This window comes from Arachis duranensis, chromosome 7, assembly GCF_000817695.3.
Source record: "Arachis duranensis cultivar V14167 chromosome 7, aradu.V14167.gnm2.J7QH, whole genome shotgun sequence".
Taxonomy (NCBI): Eukaryota; Viridiplantae; Streptophyta; class Magnoliopsida; order Fabales; family Fabaceae; genus Arachis; species Arachis duranensis.
The window spans coordinates 72070876-72096236 of NC_029778.3; the positions used below are offsets into that span (position 1 = coordinate 72070876).

Genomic DNA, 25361 nt, shown 5'->3' on the forward strand with positions numbered 1-25361 from the left:
AGAACTTGGATTGCTGATAAAGTTTTTAATTTCAATGACTTGGACATGTAAGAGTTTGTCTCATGGTGGGGTGGCTAACACTGGCCGTGTCAAATTGAATGAACATTGAGACTGAAATGGCTGGATGAGCAGCAGCTGCATATGTAATGTAATGGTAAAGTTTAGACCAACAAGAAACACAAGTTGGTTGCCAAATATCCCAAATCAAGATTCAAGAAGCAAGAATTCTGTTTAGTGTTAACATAACAAAAGTTATTCATTATATAAAGTGAAATTGGTAAATGGAGAAGCTCACTAAATAAATTGAAGATAAAGTTTGAGTTCTAAAGTTTGATATGTGTAGGACTGTTATCTTTGGAAAGAAATCAAGTATTATATCATATATAGCATAGTACACCTTTTAGATTATTACTCTTGTTTCTCAGTTCCTGTTATCTCATTATTACTTATTTCTCATCCCAATACACTTATCAATTATTCACAATCAAAAGGCCTAAGCTACCAATGGAACTCATTGTTAAGAGTAGAGAAAAGTGCTGAAAGGACTAAGTTGCAACATTGGCCCAGTTAAAAATATTTTCTTTATCCCCTTGTCCTTTACCCCTTAAATATTTTCTTCTATCCCCTAACTTTGTAGAAATATTTCCTGCTAAGATGCAAGATTATAACCCCTATATTCCTGCTTAGAATTCTTAGTTACTAAGTTTAGCTTTTGTGTTTTGTTAATCACATTTTTGTTTCTTCTTGCTCTGTTCAAGACCTTAGCACAAAAATCAGTGCTCTGTTCAAGACCTTACTAAGTTTAGCTTCTCTGTTACTTCATTGACCGAGCTTGTTCTCTAAGATTCTGTTGGAGTTCTAGCACTGTTAGTAGTTCAAATTAGTTCATGATTATTTCAATTTGTACTATTTTGTTCGCTGTAGTATTAACTATTGATCTGGTAATATAACATGACTAGTTTTGCTGTTTATGTAACCTTGTATTAAGTTAAAAGTGAGAAAGTTTTGTCTGGTTGGTCTAAACAGAACACAACAAGGTGTATCTTTTCGAGACTTATAGAGGCTTTGTTTTGGGGTATAATAATCAATTTGTGTTCACTTTTTATGACCAAGTGTTGTGACTTTTTCAATGGTGTAATTGATGATAGTGCAGTGGTATGCTAGGTATAAGTGAAATATTTTACATCAACTTTGTTTTATGTTAATATATAATTGATGATATAATAAAGCTGTTTATTAGACTTCTTACAATATTTTTCTTTACTTGATATCTATTTGATGATGTTAGAAGCTATGTATTGTTCATTCGTTGTTTCTTTAACCTTAATTTGTTGCTGAAATTCAGTGGAAAGAGATCTATAGAAAAAAAGAAAAATTATTGAGCAGTGCGAGTTGTTCATCTATTTTAGTATTGAAGCTTATTCACTAATTATTATGAACCTAAAAATCTTGCACTATCGGATGTTCATCTTAAATTGGTTTTATTATTAATTGATGCAACTTCCTTGTCAATCTTGTTATAATTCTGTTTGAGATAAGATTGGAAGTTATATATAAAGCCACGCTTGTGCCAATGTGGATGTTACATATATATTGTGCCAACTTGTCATGTTTACCAAGGTATCTAATTTCGCATTTGGTATAAAAAGGTCCAGACTGTTGAAGAACAATTCAGAGCTTCTGTTGAAGACCGAAGATAACACTTAGAATCCCTCCTGCGTGAGTGCAAGAAAGAGGACGCATGTACTTGATTACTTGAAAATTACATCATTTTCTGCCCCTGTCTCATACTTCCTGATTCATCTGATAATAAATTGGCTTTAGGATTTCTACTTTCTATGTTGTACTATAACTTGGTCTGCTTATTGGGAATGAATAGAAATCTTAGCAATGTGTGTTTGCGTCATGTCAATTAACAACTCTCCTAAAGTCTAATTCTTGGCAATATTGTGTTATTGTACATGTATTTATGTTTATCTTGGCTAGTGATTATTCTTATCTAACAAAACTTCTTATGCTGTTAATAAGTTATGCTTCATGGTTTATGTTGGCCTATTATGTTGAGATTTTCATTTTCATTAATTATCCTTCTTTTTCCTCCTTAATTTTTTCTTGATGAGCATACATGGAACCTAAAATTATATAGTATGACCTTGTTTAATTTTTGTCCGTGATTGGATTCAACAAAATTTGGCTTTGTCATAACTGCTTTTCTTTGGATGACTCCATAACATTCAGCTAGCTTAGTGGTTTATATTTAGATTTAGTTACTTATAATCAAGCAGTGTGAGTTGTGTTCAGGATAGATCTATGATTTTCCAATTATGCTGTGAATTTAATTAATTATATATTAATTTATATTCCGTAATAGAGAAGTTTGATTAGTAAGGGTGTATTCCTGAAAATCTAATAAACAAGGATACCGCAAAATGAAAAGGCAATATGGAAGATAGAAAACAATGGCTAGAGGTGTTGGAATGTCCATGATGTCCACTCGTTTATAACTAACTAATTTGATTTGATTAGATTAGCTAATGACGTTTGAAATAAGACGATAGTATAGTATTACAACTCAAAAGTATATTGCTATAATGAGTTCATGTCTGTGGCACGTGCCTCTTTTTGGCATATATATACCATATCATCATCCTGTTAAATTAAACAAACGAGGTTTTGATCACAAATTCTGAGACACTCCCAAACTATGAAGCTTTGTAACCTATTAAAGATGCTCACCAAAGCATTTTGAAATTTATTTCACTCAGTACATGAATAGAAAAAAAGGTTTTGTTGTTTTTTGTGCAATTTTTTGCTGTTATTTATATTTTTGTTTTTTATATTTTTACATTCTAACTTCTGTTTCGTCCCCTCTTTTTTTATAAAGGAAGCTCTTCTTTTTCATTTCATTTTTTGGCTTTGAAACCAGAAATTCTTTCTTCCAGTACTTTTTTACAAGTGCAGAATTAGACCATGAGTAAGCAACCTTTCATATACCATTTATATGCTATCTATTATCCCGGATACAAAGACCTTTATCTCTGTTTCATTCCTAAGTTATTCTCCCGTTCTCTCTATGGGATTACTTATTGAATTAAAATATGTTATTACTGTCCCATTAAATAACTGTGACAAATTTAATAGATGCCTTCGGACACTTTGCCCGAGTTTTTTTAAATATTTTCTAATTGTATTTCCTTGTTAGAGTTTTATTCATTCGTTTATACGATTTCATTAATGTATATATAGATAATAGTTGGATCTCAAAGCCTTGAGGTAGTATCAAATACAGGGTCGGCTTGAACAAATTTTTGGACTTCGCATTTGCGAATGCATCATCCGATGGGATGATACATTGTCCCTATCCTTTGTGTGGGTTCTGGCTTTTTCAAACTAGAGAGGATACCTACGATCATCTACTGTTAAAACCGTTTCCTGCTATGTATACCTTTTGGTTACATCACGGGGAGAGACACGTAGGAGAGAGATCTACTGAGACACAAGAATCTGACCCAGATAGCGTCTACCGAGATCCAATGTGCGACATGCTTCATGAGGCATTCAATTTGCCAGGTTTCATTCCCAATGAAGAAGACTCAGACAACATAGATTCTGGGGGGGACACCGAAGAGTTGCCGTATCTGTACAGTGAACCTAGTCAAGTGGCCCGTAATTTTGATGAGCTGCTTCAGGATGGAGAGCAGGAATTGTATCCGGGATGTGCAAAATTTTTGAAGCTGGCTTTCTTAGTGAGGCTATACCATATAAAGTGCCTGTGCGGAGTGAGTAACAAGGCTTTCGGAATGATACTAGAGCTACTGGGTGAGGCCTTTGAGCATGCAAAGATTCCGGCCTCACTGCACGATGCGAAGAGGATCATACGAAAGCTCGGCATTGCGTACAAGAAGATAGATGCATGTCCGAATGACTGCATGCTATATCAAGGCGGCGACCAAGAACTATCTAGATGCAAGCGATGTGGGACCTCGAGATGGAAGCAAAAGACTAGGAGGAATTCCATTGTCCGGATCAATATAGACGTTAAGAATAATGGGAAGCCGCAGGCAGCGAAGGTTCTTCGTTACTTTCCCCTTGTTTTACGACTGCAGCGGATGTTCATGTCCAGTAAGACATCGACTGACATGTTCTGGCACAAGAAAGGTCCTAACTCAGATGGTTTTTTGAGGCATTCAAGGGACGGAGAGGTATGGAAGGCATTTGATAGAAGATATACTGACTTCAATGGCGATCCATGCAATGTTCGCTTAGCCTTAGCTAGAGATGGCTTTAATCCCTTCGGAAATCTCAACTCAAGGTACTCGATCTAGCCCGTGATCCTCATCCCCTATAACCTATACCCATGGATTTGTATGAAACCCATCTCTGTCTTGCTGTCTATGATTATTCTCGGTCCCAAGATGCCTGGTAATGACATAGATGTCTACCTACAGCCCTTGATAGATGAGTTAAAGTAGTTGTAGGGTCGTGTTGATACGTACGACGCTAGCGAGAAAAAATATTCAAGATGCATGCTACGTTGATGTGGACAATCAGTGATTTTCCAGGGTTGGGCAACTTATCTGGGTGGAATACGTACAGTGGGAGAGCTTGTCCTACATGCAACTTGGATGCTGAGCCTAAACGACTCACCTTCAGTCAGAAATGGTATTTTATGGGTCATCGGCGGTTTCTGAGTCAAGGCCACATATTTCGACAGGACCAGGTTAGATTTGATGGCAATGTAGAGGTCAGAGGTCCCCCTGTAAAATTTTCGGGTGGAGATATTTTGAGACAGTTGAATAATGTGCATGTCAAGGTTGGCAAGGTGCAAACGGTTGCCGGTAAAAGAGCACGCGGACTATAGGTTGCATTACAAGATGAGTCTCCTTGGAAAAGGAGGAGTATATTCTTTGAACTACCATATTGGAAATATAATTTATTGTGTCACAATCTAGACGTAATTCACATAGAGAAAAATGTGTGCGACAACATAATGAACACGATACTGAATGACAGTGGTAAATCCAAGGACAACCTCAAAGCCCGAAAAGACCTCCAGTTGATGGGAATTAGGCATGAACTCTGGCCTCGGAAAGATGGAAAGTATATATCCCACTGCAATATTCTCCATGTCGAATTCACAGAAGGACATCTTTCTTAGGAATTTAAAGAACGTGGTCTTCCCAGATGGTCATTCGAGCAACATATCTCGCTGTGTTGACCTACAGCAGCGAAAACTATCCAGCTTGAAAAGTCACGACAACCACACTCTCATGGAACATCTTCTCCCAATTGCATCAAGGAATGTATTGGAAGCCCCAGTGGCAGTCATCCTGGCTGATTTCTCAACTTTCTTTTGACGACTATGCAGTAAATCTATAGACCCTCAACAACTTCCTCTCCTACAGGAACATGTTGTCCTCACTCTTTGTCAACTGGAGATAATTTTTCCACCATCTTTCTTCACAGTCATGGTACACCTAACCGTGCATTTGGTCGAAGAGTTACGCCTAGGGGGCCCAGTGCATTATAGGTGGATGTATCCAATTGAAAGGTAACTAAAAGACTAATTTTACAGTGTAATTATTTTGAAAGCTAACAACCTAACACACATATCTTGCTCGTAAAGGTACCTATGTCGTCTCAAGTAGTACGTGCGTAATAGGGCAGCACCAGAAGGATCGATTGCCGAGGGCTACTTATCCAATGAGATTCTCACTTTCTGTTCACGATACCTGGATAATGTTGAGAGCAGGATCAATCGACCATTGCGTGTTGATGATCGACCGAGCAAAGATGTGACTGATACCGTGACAAGCATGTTCCCACCGATTGGCAAATCGGTAGGGACTTTGGCATGTATGAATCTTTCACCAACCGAGAGATTTCAAGCACATCGTCATGAATTGGTCAATTACACAGTTGTGGAGAATTTCTTAGAGTAAATGCAATTATTTCAGGTCGGATGATGATGTACCCTAAGGCAATATTTGTTAAACCATTTGACAATAAATCCATGTGGTATGTTCAGGGATTTTAGGGCTAGAAGAAAAAGACAGCTATGAAGTATTGGAAAAAGAAATGAAGCCTACATTGACAAGGTTATCCACAGAGAATTTGCCGAGTGGTTCAATCATGAGGTGAATCTTCTGTATGGCTCTTCCATTTATAGTTTCGATGGTATATTGCCTTCTGTTTCTCAACTGAATAAAACGTATATTTCATTGGTAGATACCACTAGGAAGTACTATGCACCCGAGAGAAATACAGTGGCTCACATGTGGCCCCAATATTTAGGCAAGGTGCTTTAAGGCGTACAATGTCACTGGATTCTGGTTTAGAACTATATCAAGAGAGGATGGAATGAAAACCTAGAATAGCAGGGTTTGTGTCACTTCTGACACTAGAAGTTATGCAAGCACTCGTGACAGTAACATGGCTGTTGGTGGCGTCTCGTATTATGGGAGATTGGTAGACATCATTGAGCTGAATTACAGTGGTCAATTTTTCGTGGCCCTGTTTAGATGCATCTGGGCAGACACCACATCTGGTAGAGGCATAAAGCATGACATTTTAGAACACACCTGTGTCAACTTTAGTAATTCGCCTATTAGATGATGGTTGGATGCATTCTCCGCACACAGGCACATAGGAGATGCTATTAGTAGGGCGCCTACTGAACTATTATCGGTACATGGTCAATCTGGCCCACCGCTCAGGGGTTCTTTTACTTCGTCGACCGGTGACAACTATTTGAGTGGGTTTAGTATCTTGTAACCATAACACAAAGCCAAATATCTTATGATTTGTATGACTCTCAATGTTGTAGGATCTATGTCAATTTGGAGCAAAGTACCGGAAGAAATTTGGCTTCGGATTCTTTACAACTACAGATACGAGACATTCACATAAGATACTGGAGGAGGTGAAGGTAAAAAGTTAGTTTACACATGAATTCTATGATTTGCCCAGATGGGACCACTTATGTTATATTTATATGTGATATTTATATGTATGCCAACAATTCTTTTCTTCACTATTGCTGTCTCAAGTATGTCGTTGCTGTCAGGCATCATTCCATCCTCGTAAATAAATAGCATGGCATCTAGATGGAGAGGTAGACTTTGTGAACACAGAGAACTCTCTTTGTGATTCTATAAAGTCAATAGGTGTCTCAATGTGACCAAATTGTGAGTGAAATTGTGTACTATTTTCTATATGACTAGTGTTCTCTACAATAGTGTTTTGTGTTTGTGAAATCTTTTCTGAGTCTAGGCTTGTGCGTTGTAAAAATGGTGAATTTTTTTAAAAATACGACAGAACAGGTTGATCAACAGCTGTTTTATGCTGTGATGCTAGGAATGAAATATTTTATAAAGCCTCGTCTTTTAAAGCAAATTCTTTTTTTCTTGTCTCTTTCTTTCTAGCAATTTTGAGAAAGCCTACCCTACTAAAGATTATTAATAAACGAGAAAAAATTTTGGTCAAAGTTGCTGAGTTGCCTTGTTGGAGTTCTGACATACCGTCAGGCTCTCTTGCTCCTTCAATTACACGAATCACATTTTTAATTGATTCAAAAATTTTCCCTGCCCCTGAACATAGTAAGATTTTCCTATGTACTGTTTTCTTAGCACTTGAACTGCCCAATTGTTCTGATGATCTCAATGGTTTAAGTTTATGCTGGTGCATTGTGAAAATGGTGAATCATTTAAAAATTATGACAAATCAGGTTGATCATTTGCTGCTATGTGCTGTGATGCTATGAATCGACTCTTTTAAAAAGCCTCATTGTTTAAAGCAAAATCTTTTTTCTTGTCTCCTTCTTTCTAGCAATTTTGAGAAAGGTTACCTAGTAAAGATTATCAAGTAAACTAAAAAACTTTTGGTTATACTTGCTGATTTGCATTCTTTTGGAGTTCTGGCATTCCGGTCAGGCTTTATTGCTCCTTTAATTACACCAACAAGATCTTGAATTGATTCAAAAAAATTCCTACCAATAAACTGTTCAGATTTCATAGGCACTGTCTCCCTAGCTATTGGATTGCCCCATTATTCTGATGATCACTTTGTTCTGATTTAGGCCCGATGCGAGAACAATCTTTTGGCTGAACTGGATTTTGCATCCCGAAAGGAATTCATTTTCATAGAAAGAGGACTTACTAAACTCTGAGAACGTAAGTCAAACAAGCCTTGTAGAATATAGTAGCCTGACCTTGTTCTCTATAAAATGTGTAATCTTATTCCAAGCGGTTTGTTATGCTCTAACTTTCAGGACTATCTCAAGAGAAGCTTCAAGAGGACACAGACGACATAGGAGAAATAGTTCAAGACTCACTGGAAGAAGAACTCGTGCCCAGCAAGAGTTCCGATGAGGTTGCTTCGACCGGTCAAAAGGCTTCCATGAGAAACTATGACCTCAATAAGACACCAGACGAGAACGAGATATTTTGATTCATCTCTAGTTTGTATTCTTGTGATGGTGTCTTGTCGAATAATGTTACTCATTATTTATTTCCTTGAAGGCCTATTATGTTTTGGTTATTATTTCTACCACTATCTTGAAGATTTCATCCTCTTTCTTTTTATCAAGGCTGTGCACATGTCGTTTAGATAAAGATACAGATTTTTGTGATACCATGTTTTAAAAATATATTTAAAGATTATTATACAAAGATATTTAACTGACGTTATAATTTATTTTGTACTTTTTTATTACTTTGTCTATGATTAAAATTTTTTTGGCTTATTTGAGCCAGCTATTCAAAGATAACTATTTAAAAATTTGTAGCAGTTATATTTGTCTTTGGTATTAAAAATTGAAATGGGTTTCAATAAGTACAAGATATAACAGGGATCATTGAAAATTAGACTGTATACCATCCGGCTATAATGAATTTTACATGTTGAAAATTGTCTTCACAACAAATACAAGGTGTTGAATTTCATTTTTCGAATTGACTTTCAATATTCAATTAAATCATTCAAATAAGCAGGTTAAAGGGTCTCATCCCACAATATTTCCAAATAGGCCTAGAAGATTTTAAGAAGTATAATAAAAATTAAGCCAAATTAGTTTAGTATGTATCGGGTTATTTAGTCTTTAAATTAGATATAATATGGTAGAATATATAACAATGTAGTTTTATTTTAGGATGAGACTAGTGAACAGATTTGAAAATTCATTTATCCTTTTTTTATAATTATGAAAACCGTGAATTGGTAGTAGTATTATTTGAGAATTCATCTATTCCTTTTTTATAACTATGAAAACCTATTTGAATTAGTAGTAGTATTATACTATCAGTTTGACCCACGTATGGAAGATCTTATTCTTTCTATATCTCAAGGCCCACATTTACGTCAAACCTTGAAGAGGTTAAACTAAATAAATAAATACCTAATCTTCCTCACAGCATCCCTAGTCGCTCGTACAACCCCACTCCCACACTAGCTGAATCCTTATTTTCACTACCCACACCATCAGATCAGAGCAGCGTAGTCGACATTATTGCGCCCTTAGCTCCCTCACGGTACCATTAGTCAACTCCTCTTCCACATGGTCGTCATGCTCGTTGAGGTAACAAGTTCCAGCTCTTTCATGCTAATAGTTATGTGCCTCATATTGGGTCAGTTGCTTATGATGTGACCTGTCGAATTAGTTGAATGGGTGCACTATATATCAATGCTATTATGAAGAAATCTCATTACTAGACATCCGCTGGTCACAAGTATCTATTAATTGAGATGCTGACCCTTTCTATTCGCATGCAATTAATCTTTTGTATTTAATTTTTATCAACTTAACACTAACTTCAATTCTATGTGGGTATGAACATTCACAGATAAGATATAATTGGTTTTGGGGTGGGGGGGATTGCATGTTCATATCTTCAATGTCACTATAAAAAAAAGGGTTAAATAATATGCCTGTGTTAGTTTGATCTAATTTCTGATTTAATTTTTCACAAGGGGTAATGATGGCTATTAATTTTAGGCATATTTTCATAAATAAAAAAAATCGTATATCGATACACTTGCTAGGAATATGACTATTGATAATGGTAATGGTGATTCCAATGGAGTAAATGGTGCTAATGCAAAGAGAAAATATTAATTTTATGGAAATTTATCTTAATTAATTCTGTTATGATTATTAATGATGGCTGTTAATTTTAATTATAGTTTCTTAATTAAAAATATCTGGAATAAATACACTTGTAATACATAGGAATATTAATAATTGTAATTAATAATCTAATGCACTGGACCTGGCTCATGCAATTAGAGAATTAGGAAAACTAGTAATTTATTTATGCTATGTGTACTAGGTTTCATTTTTCCAAAAGAACGAACTAAGGCTTTATTAGTGTCCTCGTCCATTAACAGCTTTCCTTTTGGACTTTGATTTTTCTAATTTACATGTAGTTGGATCATTTGGAAAAAGAGATGTTGTTAATGTAATTAATATATGTACGTATATATACTGTTATTTACTAACTTTTTACATAGTTATATTGGGAGTAATGCTATTAGCCTAAGACGCGGTGGTTCCTTTAACAGCCTGTAAATGTAGATAATTTTAGCTAATATCCACTGTTTAATTAAGGGAATTTAATACGACATAGAAGGTGAAAGAGAAATAGCAGCTATTTGTTGGTTAATTATTTTATTCTTCCATGAGATATTAATCTATGTTGGCATGCTACATGTGTTTACACTAGGATTTTAAGATGCCTAGGAAAGCTCGCTTCAAGAAAGACACCAGAGTGTCACCACTGCGTCAGTAGCCTCCAACTGCACCTCCTGTGTCTCCACCATCCGATGACGATGACTGGCTCATCCCTCCACCCCCAGTAATGGTGGTGTCTCCACAACGGCTCTTCTGCAACCCTTTCGTCCACCCAGGAGCGAACTAAGACCTAAGTTACAGGCCACTAACGGTTCACAAGTGACAGAATCGAGCAATGAAGACATTGACCCGGAGGCAAACGAGGTAGATTCGTTTGAGGAACACATTGACAAGATGTTTGCTGCTTCTGATGCTGAAAAGCGCAAAGGACAAAAGACCACTGAGTTTTGGAATGTTGATCTCATTGGTAACAAGTGTTGAACCATAAAACTTTTTAATTGATTAGCTAATGATATACTTATGTATGGCTTACATGTTGGGCACGTTGAACACGTATATACCATTTTTTAATTTTTTTTATAGATTTTGAAGGAATAGTCAAGCCAGCTAAAATGAGTGTGAGGGAGGCTATGGAGCAGTCTCTTAATGGTAGCAAGATCATACTGAGGTTCAATGAGGAACTGCAAGCAGTTGGAGATGGAGCTGGCTTGTTGAGTGGCATTCTAGGAGCGCTGGGTTCTGATTACAGCAAATTTCCTATCTATGAAAAGAGTTGGCCAAAGGTGTGGGGCAAAGATAGGGTTTATAATGATTGCATAAAGGTAATTATTTTCGGCGTTGTTTAATCATATCAAACCTTAGAACTTGCAATTACTTACAGCTGGACATTGTCGTTGCAGGAGATGTTCCACTTTTAGAATAGCAGTGGTAGAATCAAGAAAACACTTTTGCAACAAATGGGGAGGTCCTGGAAGGACACAAGGGGAGGCTGTATGACTCGCATTACAAACCAACAAGGACACTTGAGCAGAATCTTGAGAAGCGCCCGGAGGGGATTCCTATAGAGCACTGAAGGTGGTTCATTGACTATCGTAGTGATCTTGCAACAAAGGTACCCCATTAATTTAATTATGACTAGGCTAATTCAATCTGTAACCCACAGATTCAATCTGATTGAGTGATTTAACCTGTTCAATTCTAATAACTATTGATCCAAAATCTGATCTAATACATGTAATTATTTAAATAATGAAATCCTTTCAAATATGAACATGCAATTTTGATCATTTTTTTATATGATCTGATATATATAAATAGTTTTTATTCCAATTGATTTGAATTTGAACCCTGTTATTTAATATACATGTGTAATTAAATTTAATATAAACATACTCAGCACATGTCACGGTCCAGAAGGAATGGTTGGCTAAAATCATAATATATACTTGCATGATGATGAAATTGATATACACCAACTTTCATTAGTACAACCTTGTTGTTTGTCTGTTACCGTATAGGACTTTTGATTTAATTTGAGTACCCCTATTATTATAATTTATACTATATAATTGTTATTGGGCTATGTCACAGATGCCTGCTAAAGCTTTTCTTATAGGGGTTGTATTTACATATTAGAAATACAATAACATTGTTAACTTCTTATATGTAAATAGGGACCGCATGCATATAACTATTGTTCTTGGTAAAGCAGTACTTAACTTAAGACTACGTACAATTTATTCAATTTCCACACTTTCTTACTTACTTCCCCATTATTTTGAGTCTATTGCAACGTAGGATACATATATGCTACGTAGTTATATTTATTACTTTAGTGAACAACAGTTTATTGTTGATTTTTAATAGGCGAAATGTAAGCAAAATGCGCTGAATCGTAAGAAGCAACTTTACACGCACACTGGCGGTTCTAAAAGCTTGGCTAGGACAAGGGAAGAAGAGGTAATATAAATTTGTAGTCAAGTATAAGTGGCATTTAGTGTTGATTTATTTATAGAGTAAAACAACACATAATTATTGGAAAAATCTAAAGAAGTGAAATTCATGGCATAAATTGTATTGTCACAGTCAGAAAAGCAAGGGAGAAAAGTTGGTAGAGGAGAAGTATGGATCCTAAAGCACAAAAGATCTGATGGAAGCTATATACATGAAGAAGCTCGGAAGATTGGTGTAAGTACACTTAATCATTTATGCTGTAACATGTTGGGTTTAGTTATTAAAATGCCTTGAGTATGCTATTAGCCTAGTGTGATTGTGTAATTTTATTTATGTCTGCAGGAAAAAATATATGAGATTGAGCAGCTGGATGAATCTACAAGAATATTGTCAGAAAATGATTCCCTTGCCCAAGCTCTCGATAAAGAGCACCCGGGTAGAGTGCGTGGGATGGGACACGGGCCGACACCAAGTCAACTCTTTCGTCTGAGTTTGCAGCTGTCGGTGGATAGAGCTCAAGTAGAAGAGGCCCAAAGGATGCTGTGTGAACTACAAGCAGATGTGACAACTGAAAAATTGAAGCGAAAAGCAATGGAGGATGAATTAGCAGCAGAGAAAATGAAGAGGCAGGCAATAGAGATTGTGCTGAGTTATCTGGTCCAACAACAATGTGGGGAGCTATCTCTGGACATCACTGCACAGATGAATTATTTGGACGGACATGGCGGAAATAGAAATTAGGCTTTATGTGATACTTTGTTTTTCAGTATATGTTTAGTTTATGTTAAGTATGCAGCATTAATTATTAGTCATGTACTTTACCTTTTTGGGTGACTATTGAAATACTTTATTGACATTATCAAAATAGATTTGTTAGTTTGCTTCGCAGTTAAATATTCATGAGTTTTTTTTCATAGTGCAGAATTTTAGAGATAAAAAAGGTATAATATTCTTTAAATAAAAAAGATGAAAAAAATTAATAAAATATAGTAAAAAAGATAAAAAAATTAAATAACGATAATATTCTTTAGATAAAAAGAAATTTAAAAAAAATTACCCAGGTTTGTCAAAGTAATCAAAACAAATTATTAAACAAAATTCTGTCGCAAACCTGCATGGGAAATCACTTTTGGATGATATGGCGGTGGTTATAAACCGCCGGTAAACTGTTCGCCGAAAAATTTATGATTTGCGGCGGTTATGCCAACGGTTGCTGGAAACCGCCGCAAAGTGTGATTCCCGCGGCTTTTGTGCGTTGCGGATACTGTTTCGCTATCAACCTATTTAGCGGCAGTTTAAAACCGCCGCAATTCGGCAATTAAACCGCCGCTATTCTGCGCGCGTCCTGTAGTGATATGAAAATATCTTAAATTCAACAGGCTAAACACATGAAAAATATAAGCAGAGCAAGATTATTGTGTAAACCATGGCCGTCATAACTAACCTTTGGATGTTTACTACCAGCTCGACATTTTTTAGTAGCCTTCTTAATTTTCCGGTTCATATCCGTCCCGAGTCTCTTGAAACTTTAACGCCCCCTAGGTACCACTTGAGGAGGGCTCCGTAGAGCATTTAATCTATCAAGACACTCACTTGTGTGTATACTTTCTGAATGTTTTGGCCGATGTTCGCTAAGTGCCACTTTAGCACTCGCAAAAGCGGAATGCAATATATCAGCCTCCTCCTTGTCATGCACAAAGTCCTATGCCACATTGTAGAAGTCAACACACAGTCCTCTAAATATATTCATGCTTTCATCAGAGCACCGTGAGTCATGACTACTGCTAATGTGGGTGTGCTTGCGATAATCATTCTTGCTCCACCGAGATAGTATATAGGACGAGTTCACCTTGTCAATCTTACAATGAGATAAAACCGATAAGGTGTGGTAACAGAGGATACCATGTGACTCAAACCTGAAGCAGTTGCACCTAATCTGGTGTGAAATAAGACAAAACACAACTTCGTACTCGCTATAAACAGATATTACATTTACTATCTTCTGTTCAGTCACTTCATAGAAGTATTAGTTGTCCTTTACTACCCTTGGAGACAGGTTGTAGTCGCACTTTTTGATAAATTCGGCTTGAACATCGTGAAATAGTAGTTGGTGTACTCATATTGGAACTGTTTCTCAATAGGAGAGTTCGATACACATGGGATCAGGCCCTTGTTGTCTGCTGCATCATATTCCCACTCCTGCTATTTCTTATCTACAAGATAATTGTCATACTGGTGCACAAATTAAATCAAGCTGCTCCTACATGTTAGGTACTTGTCAAAGAAAGCATACATGCTCTCATTTCGTTGTGTATTCCTCATGCCATCCCAAAATTCATGCTCTAGAAAAATAGGAACCCATATATTGTGAATATGATAGATATTTGCATTTTGATAGACATATTTGCCGTTAAAATACTCACCTATGTTGTGACATTAAACATGCATGAAAGAAAATTTAGAATAAGTTCTTTTCTATTACAAAATCTAGTCAACACTTAAAACGACTAATAAATAGACCAATCATGTTTTGGATGTGTATTCATACCATAAACTGTCAAATGATTCTCGCGAACGAGACTCCTAAATAATCCCACTCATTGTAACAATAATTTCTTTATAACGGCTCAACCGTCCAAGTTTATGTGGTATCTTCTTTATAATGTACCAGATGCACAATTTATGCCTAGTGTTTGGCATGACATTCTGAATGGTGATTTCCATGGCCCCGCATTGGTTAGTTAAGATGCCATCTGGTGCTTTTCCCATACATTTTACAAATGTTTGCATGAGCCATTCAAAGGATCCAGTCTCTTCATTGCCCAATAGAGCACACCCGAAGAGACATGACCTTCCATGGTGATTGACGCCTACAAATGCTGCAACTGGCATCTCAAACCTATAAAAAAAATCAACACATGGGACAATCAATGAACTTGTAAATTAATGAATCCATAAAAAAATAAACCAGAAAAAGAAGTTACTTGTTGAGCTTGTATGTGGTGTCAAATGACACCACTTCACTAAAATACTCGTAAGCAGCTCTTGATCGAGCATCTGCCTAAAATACATGCTTGAGACTATTGTCACTATAGACAAAATGTCATAATAAAATTTGGATTTTGCTCTTTCATCCTCGTAAAATAATCCAGCATCTCCTGCGCATCAGTATCATCTCCATGGATTCGGAGTTTACTAGATATATAATTTCTAACATCCTTCTCTTCAAATTCCAGATTAGATCGACCACCAGCTTCATCAGCAACCACTTGAAAAGTCTTTGAAGGTCGTATACCAACCTGATCGTTGCGCTCAATGACATCCTTAACGTGCATGGAGAATTTTCTGTTTTTCTTAAACATCCATGACAAACTGGGATCACACCGGTGCGTGTGAGCTAATTCTACCTTCAACTGTCTCTATTGTCCAAGCTCTGTGTCAAGTTTTTCACATAGATGCGAGCTTTATAGTGTACAGATGAGACTGTGTTTTACCTTTGGGTTTCTGGATTCTTCTTTGTTCGGTATCCATCTCTATTGCACTGTATGGATTGGTTAATGGGTGTCCTTTCATTCTTGACAAAATTAGTGTTTCTTATATGAGGCTCGAATTCTACTTTATTGGCATAGTTGTAGCAAAATTGGCATGCTTCTTCGAGGGTTCCAAATAGCATCCCCACTTTTGGAATCTCCTCATCAGAAATGCTGGGATGAATTATGACCTAAAAAAATAAAACATAATGACAAGGATTATGGCAAAAGAATGACAAAATAATACACGCATACATATATATTTATAGTGCCATTGCTCGGATATTTGGATGTCTTTACAGGAATATATTAAAATATAATCTATAATTAGCATGCAAGTAAAAAAGTCGGCCACAAATATCAGAAGAATAAATTATGACATTATCAAAATTTCCAAAAGAAAAAATATTAACTATCTCAGTTGTGCACTCAGTTTCTATAGCGGAATTGCTTGAACCACTACAAATATTTATATCGTTCATATCAATATGGCTATCAAATGAGTCAATTTCTTTTTACTACGGTTGCGTGTTCAAGTCTATCACAAATGCCATGTTGACGTCTAAGATTATAAATAAAATTATGATCATTATAATATTAAAAAATTGTAATTAATTAAAATATATACAAATTAATAATTAGGTGTCCATATTGGTTAAACATTTTGGATCAGTAAGACAAAAAAAACATCTTGAATCAATTCAGGATCGAAACCAAGAGCAATAGTTAAAGGTTTTGTTTCTGTATAAAATTTAATAATTTAACTAATTTATCAATCCATTGACATTAACGAGTATCAGTATCAGTATGGTATGGATACTAAATATTTATCATAAAAACTAATTAACAATTAACTTAAAAAATTTGCATATCCTAAAATTCAAATTTTAAACAATCCAAATCTATCTATCTATCTGCTTATTAATTATGATCTATTTATCAATCAATCTATCTATTTATACTTAATACCGTAAAACTATATTTATCTTTACACTATTTTCTTGTGCTTATAGCATTGGAATAAGAAAGGATACAGGTGTGTCTTCACTGCACCGAACATATGCATGTTAGTACGTGTTATGTCAACTAATAATGAAATGAGATACGATATTTTATTGTGGAATTTTATATTTATTTGATAAATTTTTGGATGTGTTCTAAAATATTTTGAGTACGATTGTATTATTTTGTATGTGTAATAAACTTATGAAATAAACTAATTTTAACCATTAGCTAAAATACCAAACAATAATATCAATAAAAAAATTAAAATGAATAAATACTAATGCTCAAATAAGTAATAAAAATTCCAACTAATACTACGATAATATATGTTAGATATATTTTTATTCATAAGATCTAAAAAACTTAACTTAGTTATTGATTTTAATAATTTTAAAAACGTTAATGTTCAAATAAGTAACGAAAAAATCTAACTAATAATAAAATAATAAATATTAGATGCATTTTATCGAATCAAAAATTAAAAGATTAATTATATTTTTAATGTTTATATTTAAATTCTAAAATTTATGATTTTAGATGTATTTTAAAAATATTTTATATATAACATCATACTATTAGATATATTATAATTGAAAAAATATATTTTTTTATGAATATATCATCTATATCTTCTTACTTAAACTTTTGATTTTTTGTGCATCTTTACTCAAACTAATTAAGTATAAATTACTTTATTTGTAACCACTCTATTATTAAAATCAAATAAGATCAACCTAGTTCTAATTAAATAAAAATAAATTATTATGTTTATTTTTAAATATAATTAAAGATGTTAATTATGATATTTCTTAACATACTAGGATAAAATAAAAAATATATAAAATAAATAATTACATAAACAATGGACAAATAATAATAATAATAATAATAATAATAATAATAATAATAATAATAATAATATGAATTTAAAGTAGTAAATTTACTGAGAGAAATGGAGCACCTTTGACTTGAACTGAATTGAAGGTCACTCTTAAATTGAATTGAAGCATACCCCGTATGAGAGAGACAAACGACACAAGATGTGATAGAAGAAACAAAGAAAAATACTCATACTAAAAAAAATATTAATTTAAAGTAGTAAGTTTATTGAGAATAATGCAACACTTTTGGATTAAAATGAACTAATTTGAATTGAAATGAAGGATTAAACTTTTGAATTGAAATGAATTACTTGACTTGAAATTAAAGAGTGGAAAACCAGATAGAAGAATAGAAGAAACATAAAAAGAAATAAATATAAAGTGGTACAACTTAGAGAAATTTTAGTTTTTAAAATTTAAATTAATCTTAATTATAAATATGTATTTAAAAAATAAAAATATATTTTAGTTAAAAAATAATTAAATAAATTTAAAAGTTGACGAAAGGGTGAATTTTGTTATACAAATTGTATTTTTCATAGTATTATCGTTAATAATAACATATCATGGTTTTTTTTAAGGAAAAATTTAAATAGGGGTTTCATTCTAGTAGTGAAATAATTAATAGCTAATGCACGTAAAATAAATAAATCACACTGTTGTTAGATGATTCTGATGTCAGGCACGTGGACAATTTGGTCCCGAGATTTTGTCCACTCAGGCAAACAAGGATGAAGGATCAAACATTTGTTTATGGCTTTATGCCCATACGCAAGTGCAAAATCAACATCCATTCTTTATATGCAAAGTTGCATTTATTTTATTCAATTAAATAACATGCCAGAAAAAAAAAAAAAAAACATTGCATTGGTTATTTATTACTCCAACGTTAAAGTATAGTACGCGCTCCACCTCCACATACCAGTCTCTAGCAGGCGATGTTTGCGGTTTGATTTGGTTTTATTTTTTAAAGAAAAATTATTTGATGTAACTTTATATTAATAGTTCGATTTAAATTGAGATCATCCGAACCAAATTAAAAAAATATTCTGTTCTTATTATTTTTCATGTACTAAAATTTTGTCTTATGTTATTTTTAATAAAAATATATGTAATAAAATAATAAATTTAATTTCACAAAGTAATAAATAAAGTCATAAATATAATAACTGACAAAAATCTTGATACAAGAAGTTCAACACTAAAAAAAATTATAATACAATAATCGAAAAATATGAAACGTTTAACACAATAAAAAAAAATTGTTTCATTAATTTTTTCTGCAAAGCAGTCATACTTTAATATTCTCTAGTAGGATAGCAAAATATTGTTGAGCAAATAAAGAACTTGAAATCCAAAATTAAATTAAAACACAAATAACTAATACCAAATGAGGTTGTATGTAAACCTGTTAAATTAATAGATAATTAGTTAATAAATTAGTTTTTAATAAAGAATATTAGAAATGTGAATATTATATCAAATTAGGATAGAGCACATCGAAATAAAATTTTTGACACTAATTTCGAAAAAAATGGTCTAAGATTAGACCAAACCGGCCGAACAAGTTAAATCGGGCCCAAACTGGGTCCGTGGGCCCAACCGGCCCAGCATTAAAAGCAACCCGAAGCCTTTCTTTTCCCCACTTCAGTGGAAAAGAATATGGGTTAAGTACTGAAATCATCCCTAAGGTGTGGGGTGAAAATTAAAATCGTCTCCGACCTTTTTTTGTTATTAAAATCATCATCAACGTTACAAAATGTTATAAAATCGTCTTTTTCCACTTCAATTTTATTTTTTTACCATATTACCCTTTATTATTAATAAAAATAATTAAAAATAATATTAAAAAATTAAAACAAACTCCTCCCTCCTCCTCTCTCCTCCCCTTCCGTAACTCCCTCATCCCACTTCCTCACTCACCCTCCTGTAACCCCCTTAGCCCACTCCCTCACCCCTCACCCCTCACCCAATCTACTCCTTCCACCTCCTCCTTCTCTCTTTTCTCACTATTTATTACTCATAACAAAACAAATTAACAACAACATTCACAAAACAAGAAAATCAGAAGCAGAAGAAGCATAACAATTTCAATAATCACATCAATTTCAATAAACAATAATTCAATAATCATCAACCTACAATTTTAGTTTTCAGATCCAAAAGTTTAATAATCATCAAGTTACAATTTCATAAGCAGAAGTTCAAGCAGAGTAGAGGAAGAAGCAGAGGCAGTCACAGAACCCCTCACCGTAACCCCCCACTCCTCACCCCCTCACCCCTTCTTCATGTATATGTTCTTCAAAATAATCACAAAATTAGCAACAATCTATCATCAATCATGTATATGTTCTTCAAAAATTAAAAAAAGAAAAAAAATAGGAAGAACGAAGTGGCGGCGCGTGGGTTGGACGCAGGGGCGGCAAGGAAGGATAATATGGTAAAAAAAATAAAATTAAAGTGGAAAAAGATGATTTTATAACGTTTTGTAACGTTAAGGATGATTTTAATAACAAAAAAAGGTCGGGGACGATTTTGATTTTCAGCCCAGACCTTAGGGACGATTTCAATACTTAACCCAAAGAATATTGAAAGCGAACAGAGGAGGAAAGGAAGGAAAAACGCTTTCAACCCTTACGGTGAATTCCAAACCCCGTAACTCTTCCATCCAAGCTCCGATTGCCGCACCATTTTGCGGCCACGCGTTTACTGCGTCGAGCTCTACGTTTTTACTGGAGTAATTTCATAGGTAACTTGATATTTCATCCACAGCCTCCTCTTCCCCCAATTTTCAAATTTTGAATAGGAATGTTGAATTTCTTTGATTTCTGACGTTTTCGGATCCAATTAGCTTGAGGAGAACGTTCATTTTTGCTTATGTGAAGCTTGGGTAAGGTGAGGATACAATAATTCTATTTTAATTTTATTGAATTTGAGCTTTGAGTATTAAATTGGATATATATGTGTTATAAATGTGTATTAAGTTGAAAAATAAATAATTGGAGCTTAAAATTGTGAATATTGGAACTTGGAGGAAACTGAGCTTAGAGTTTGTTGAATTTTGAGGGGCTGCCTTGATTTTGAATAAATTGCTTTGGTCGTTACGTGAAAATCGGCCAAGGTATGATTTAGGTTTCTTGCATTTAATATATAATGTTCTGTGAAAACTTAGGCTAGATGACCATAGGATAAGTTGGATTGCATGTGTATATTTAATACTTAGTATCATGTTGATGAACATGGTTGGTTTGGTGCTTGTTAATTGACTGGTAATTTGGTGAATTATTAATTTGAGGTATAACTATTGTAGAGGTTGTTGTGATAATGAGGTATTTTGTGTTAAAAGCCTAGGATTTGTGAACTATGATTCTTAGTTGAATTTTGGTTGTTGGATTTGAATATTGTATGAGTATAATTGTTGATCTGAGGTAGATTTATTGTGGTAATTGTTATGATGATGATGAAGGGTATGTTGAATTTAAAAGAATGCAGGTTTGGACCCGAAAAGGGTGGCAAAGTCCAAGTTTTAGAGGAGATGCTGCCAAAATTTTATAAAAAATAGAGATTTTGTTTATATGATTATTTAAAGATGTAAATTCAAAGGTTATATGGTTTGATTTTGAGTTATTAAGAAAATGAGTATGTTTTAAGTTTGATTCATTTAAAAAAGAATGAATTTTGTTTTGGATTGGAACTATTGATGGACAGAGTGGGAGGTGTGATAATGAAGGATAAGGATTGAATATGATTGATGTATGATGATGAATGAGATGCGATTGAGAATGATATGGATGTTGATGAATTATAATTGAATTATTTATATGGCTTATGAATTTAAATGATTTGAGATACGAGATTCCCTGGGTAAAATACAATGGCTTGCCACCACGTGTACCAGGTTAATAACTCGATACTCTGTTGACCCTACGACGTAAGGGTGACCGGACACTATAAATTCCCGGGAATGTAACCACCATTGAGCAATATTGATTATTTGAGAAAAAAACTATGCATAGATTTTTGGGGATGCACGTCGAGGGACAGTCTAAGATTTTCGGACTTGTCAGGTTGGCTGGATAACCGACAGATGAGCCTCATCAGCCATAGGACAGGCATGCATCATATGCATATTACTTGAATTATTTGCTTGTGCTTTAACTGGGTGTGCCTAAATGTACTTGCCATGTTAAGTGTATATCTGCTACCTACAGTATTTGTAACCTTCTTGTGTTTGTCTTTATATGTTTATTTGTCTGTGAAATGCATAATGGAGTTGGAGGTATGGAGGAATGGTAGTATGGAATTTAGATTTAAGGTTAAGTTAAGTTAGGTTTAGATATTCTTAGAAAACCACCTTTTATGGCTTTTGTTTAATAATTTAAGCTCTATAACCTGAGTGTGGGCGTTCTAGGATTGCCTCTGGCATTCCTAGGACCTTATATATTATGTGTGTGGCACCTTTACCATACTGAGAACCTCTGGTTCTCATTCCATACTATGTTGTTGTTTTTTAGATGTAGGTCGAGAGGCATGTTTATGTACATTTGGGTTTTGGATATGTATGTATATATGTGTAAATATTCTTCGGCAATTCTTGACTTCGCGGGCTGAGCTAGGAGCTTGTTAGTTTGTATCTTTGGCACTCTATGCCTACTTTTATTATCTTATGTTTAACAGCTATAGTTTTCTTAGCACGCAAGTTAACTCGTTTCTTGAGCGTTGCGCTTTTATTTCGTGATTTTTATTTTCCTCTATTCTTCAAGGCTTGATGATTAGATTTTTGATGGTTTAGAATTTCACCAATGAAATCTCGTTGTAAAGTATAGTCTCTAAACCAACAATAATCCTTTCATACAAAAAATTTGTTTGTCACAAGTACAAACCCCTAAAATTTATAAACCGAAGTATTTAAACCTCGGGTCGTCTCTCAAAGGACTTGCAAGGTAGTGTTCTTGTTATTGGTTATGAACTTGTTTATTTCGGGGTTTTGAATGAGAAACATGAATAGTAAATGGTGATAAAATTTTATTAACAAAATGGTCTTGGCAAGGTTTGGTGGTCAAGGATCAATCCCACTAAGTCATCCTCTAACAAGTAGCAACGAAAAGTCAAGTGAGTTATATCAATCCAAATCCATAAGTCCTAGCTTTCCACTAATTGAATTAATGAAGGCTAGAGTCAATGGCTATCAACTATCAATCACTTGGATATTAGTAACTCAAGAGTTCCTAATTTACCTTCCCAAGCCAAGAACATAATAAAATTCTACTCTAACATCCTCCTAAGCATTTCATCAAACACTTGGAAGGTACAAAAGAAAAGTATGGTAAATCACAACAAGAATGGATTCTAACAACAATTGAATGCAAAGAATTAACAACAACAATCAAGGAAATCAAAATTATCATGAATTACCTCAAATTGCATTATTGAAAGAAAACAAAAGAACAAAGATATATCCACAACAAAGTGAAGAATTACAATGATTAAAGTACAAAACTAGAAAGAGAAAGAAGAGAGGAGTAAGAATTGATAAAGAAATAGTAAATCAAAGCATGAATTAAACCTAGATCTAAGAGGAGAGATTAACCTAAACCTAATCCTAATTCTAGAGAGAAGTGAGAGCTTCTCTCTCTAGAAACTACCTCTAAACTAATCCTAATGTGTATGAATATACTAAACTAAGCTAGAATGCAAAAAGTGATAGAATAATTGATTTATTTATGCCTCTCCCTTCAATCCTTGGTCCTTTAAAGCACTTTGGCGCCAAAATTGATTGTAACTAGGCCCCACAGCTTCCCAGAAATCGCTGGGCACATTTTCTATTTAAAAGTCACGTGCGGCCTTCGGCGCGAACACGCACGGTACGCGTACGCGTCCCTGGCCGATTTCGCGATGTGCGTGCGAGCGCCTTGTGCGCGTGCGCGTCCTTGGCCGGGATCAATTCTTTGGCTTTTTGTGCTTCTCTCCACTTGCATGCTTCCTTCCTTGCTCCTTTGATCCATGCCTAGCCTATTTTAACCTGAGATTACTAGCAAACACATCAAGGCATCTTATGGAATCAAGGTTGAATTAAAATTACCAAATTAAAGGCTTAAAAAGCATGTTTTTACATTCAAGCACAAATACGGGAGAGATCACAAAATCATGCTAATTCATTGGCTAAATGTGAGAAAAGGTTAGCAAAATACTCTAAATTCAACACAAGATAAACCCTAAAAATGGGGTTTATCAAGGCTCCTAGCATATTATAATTCTTCTACTATTATATGTACACATTTTCTTTTAGAGGTCGTAATACCACACCACCTCTGTTTTACGACTTAAGCGTAAAGCTCAATGTAGTAGGGTGTTACATTGTATATTCATAAAAAATGAATGTTAAACAGTAGTACGAATGCTTAACTAAACTAAACATGTGCCTCTAAATGTTAGATATTCTCATTTCTCATTCCTCAAATTAGGGGAATAGGACCCATGCCTCAACTTTTGCATTATTTTTAAAATTAGAATCATAACAAGTTCCAACAAATAAATACAATTTACAAACATAATTTAAAAAATAAAAATTCTAAGGCTTGAAAAATTTAAAAATCATAATAAACAAAGAATTAGGACAAAGAATGAACAAATCATACTTAAGACTCCATTGGAAGATGCAACGACGGGGGCGATGTATGAGCATCTTTAGTAGCTTTTCTAGTTCATTATCCTAATAAAATTAATGATCTTGCTCTAAGTTCCATATGTTCTGGTCAATGTACTTTGAGTGCTTTGTGCTATGTAATTTTATAGAAAAATGATTGAAAAAGCACTAACAAGAGCAAAGAAGAAAGACAAGAAGAAGATGGTCATCCCAGGGACGCCACAAGCTTGGGCGTGCCACGCCTAGCCACTGGCGTGCCACGCCAAGCATAAGCAATCTCCAAGGAGCCAAGCATGGCGTGTCACGCCTTCGACCATGCACTTCCAGGGAGCCATCATCAAGCATGGCGTGCGCCTTACCAATGGCGTGTCACACCTTCGTGCCTCACCTCCAGGGACGCCTCAAGTTTGGGCGTGCCATGCCCTCTCTTGGTGTGCCACGCCTTCAACCCCATCCTTGAATGGGCGTGCCACGCCACTATCTCAAGTGGCACGCTGGGCGACAAAACAGGAGGCCCTCCATGATGCTAATACAAGGGTGTGGCACGCCACCAGCACCAAGTGCCATGCCAAGTTTGACCAACTCTCCAAGTGGCACGCAACCGTCATCAAGTGTCACGCCTATGTCTCACTTTCTTGGGCCAAGCTCCATTGACCACTAAAGTACCTTGGCATGTCACTCCACATTCACAAAGTGTCACACCAACTCCCGAAGCCCAA

At 34.8% G+C, this 25361-nt stretch overlaps 1 protein-coding gene across 1 annotated transcript; it reads left to right on the forward strand.

The window, feature by feature from the left end:
* The first annotated feature begins 10824 nt into the window (after positions 1–10824).
* On the forward strand, positions 10825–13321 carry LOC110274237 (uncharacterized). The gene is made up of 6 exons (XM_052251632.1): positions 10825–10850; positions 10903–11093; positions 11210–11448; positions 12494–12586; positions 12713–12814; positions 12923–13321. The coding sequence occupies exons 1-6, from the start codon at positions 10825–10827 to the stop codon at positions 13319–13321; spliced, it is 1050 nt and encodes a 349-aa protein (XP_052107592.1).
* Positions 13322–25361: the final 12040 nt, after the last annotated feature.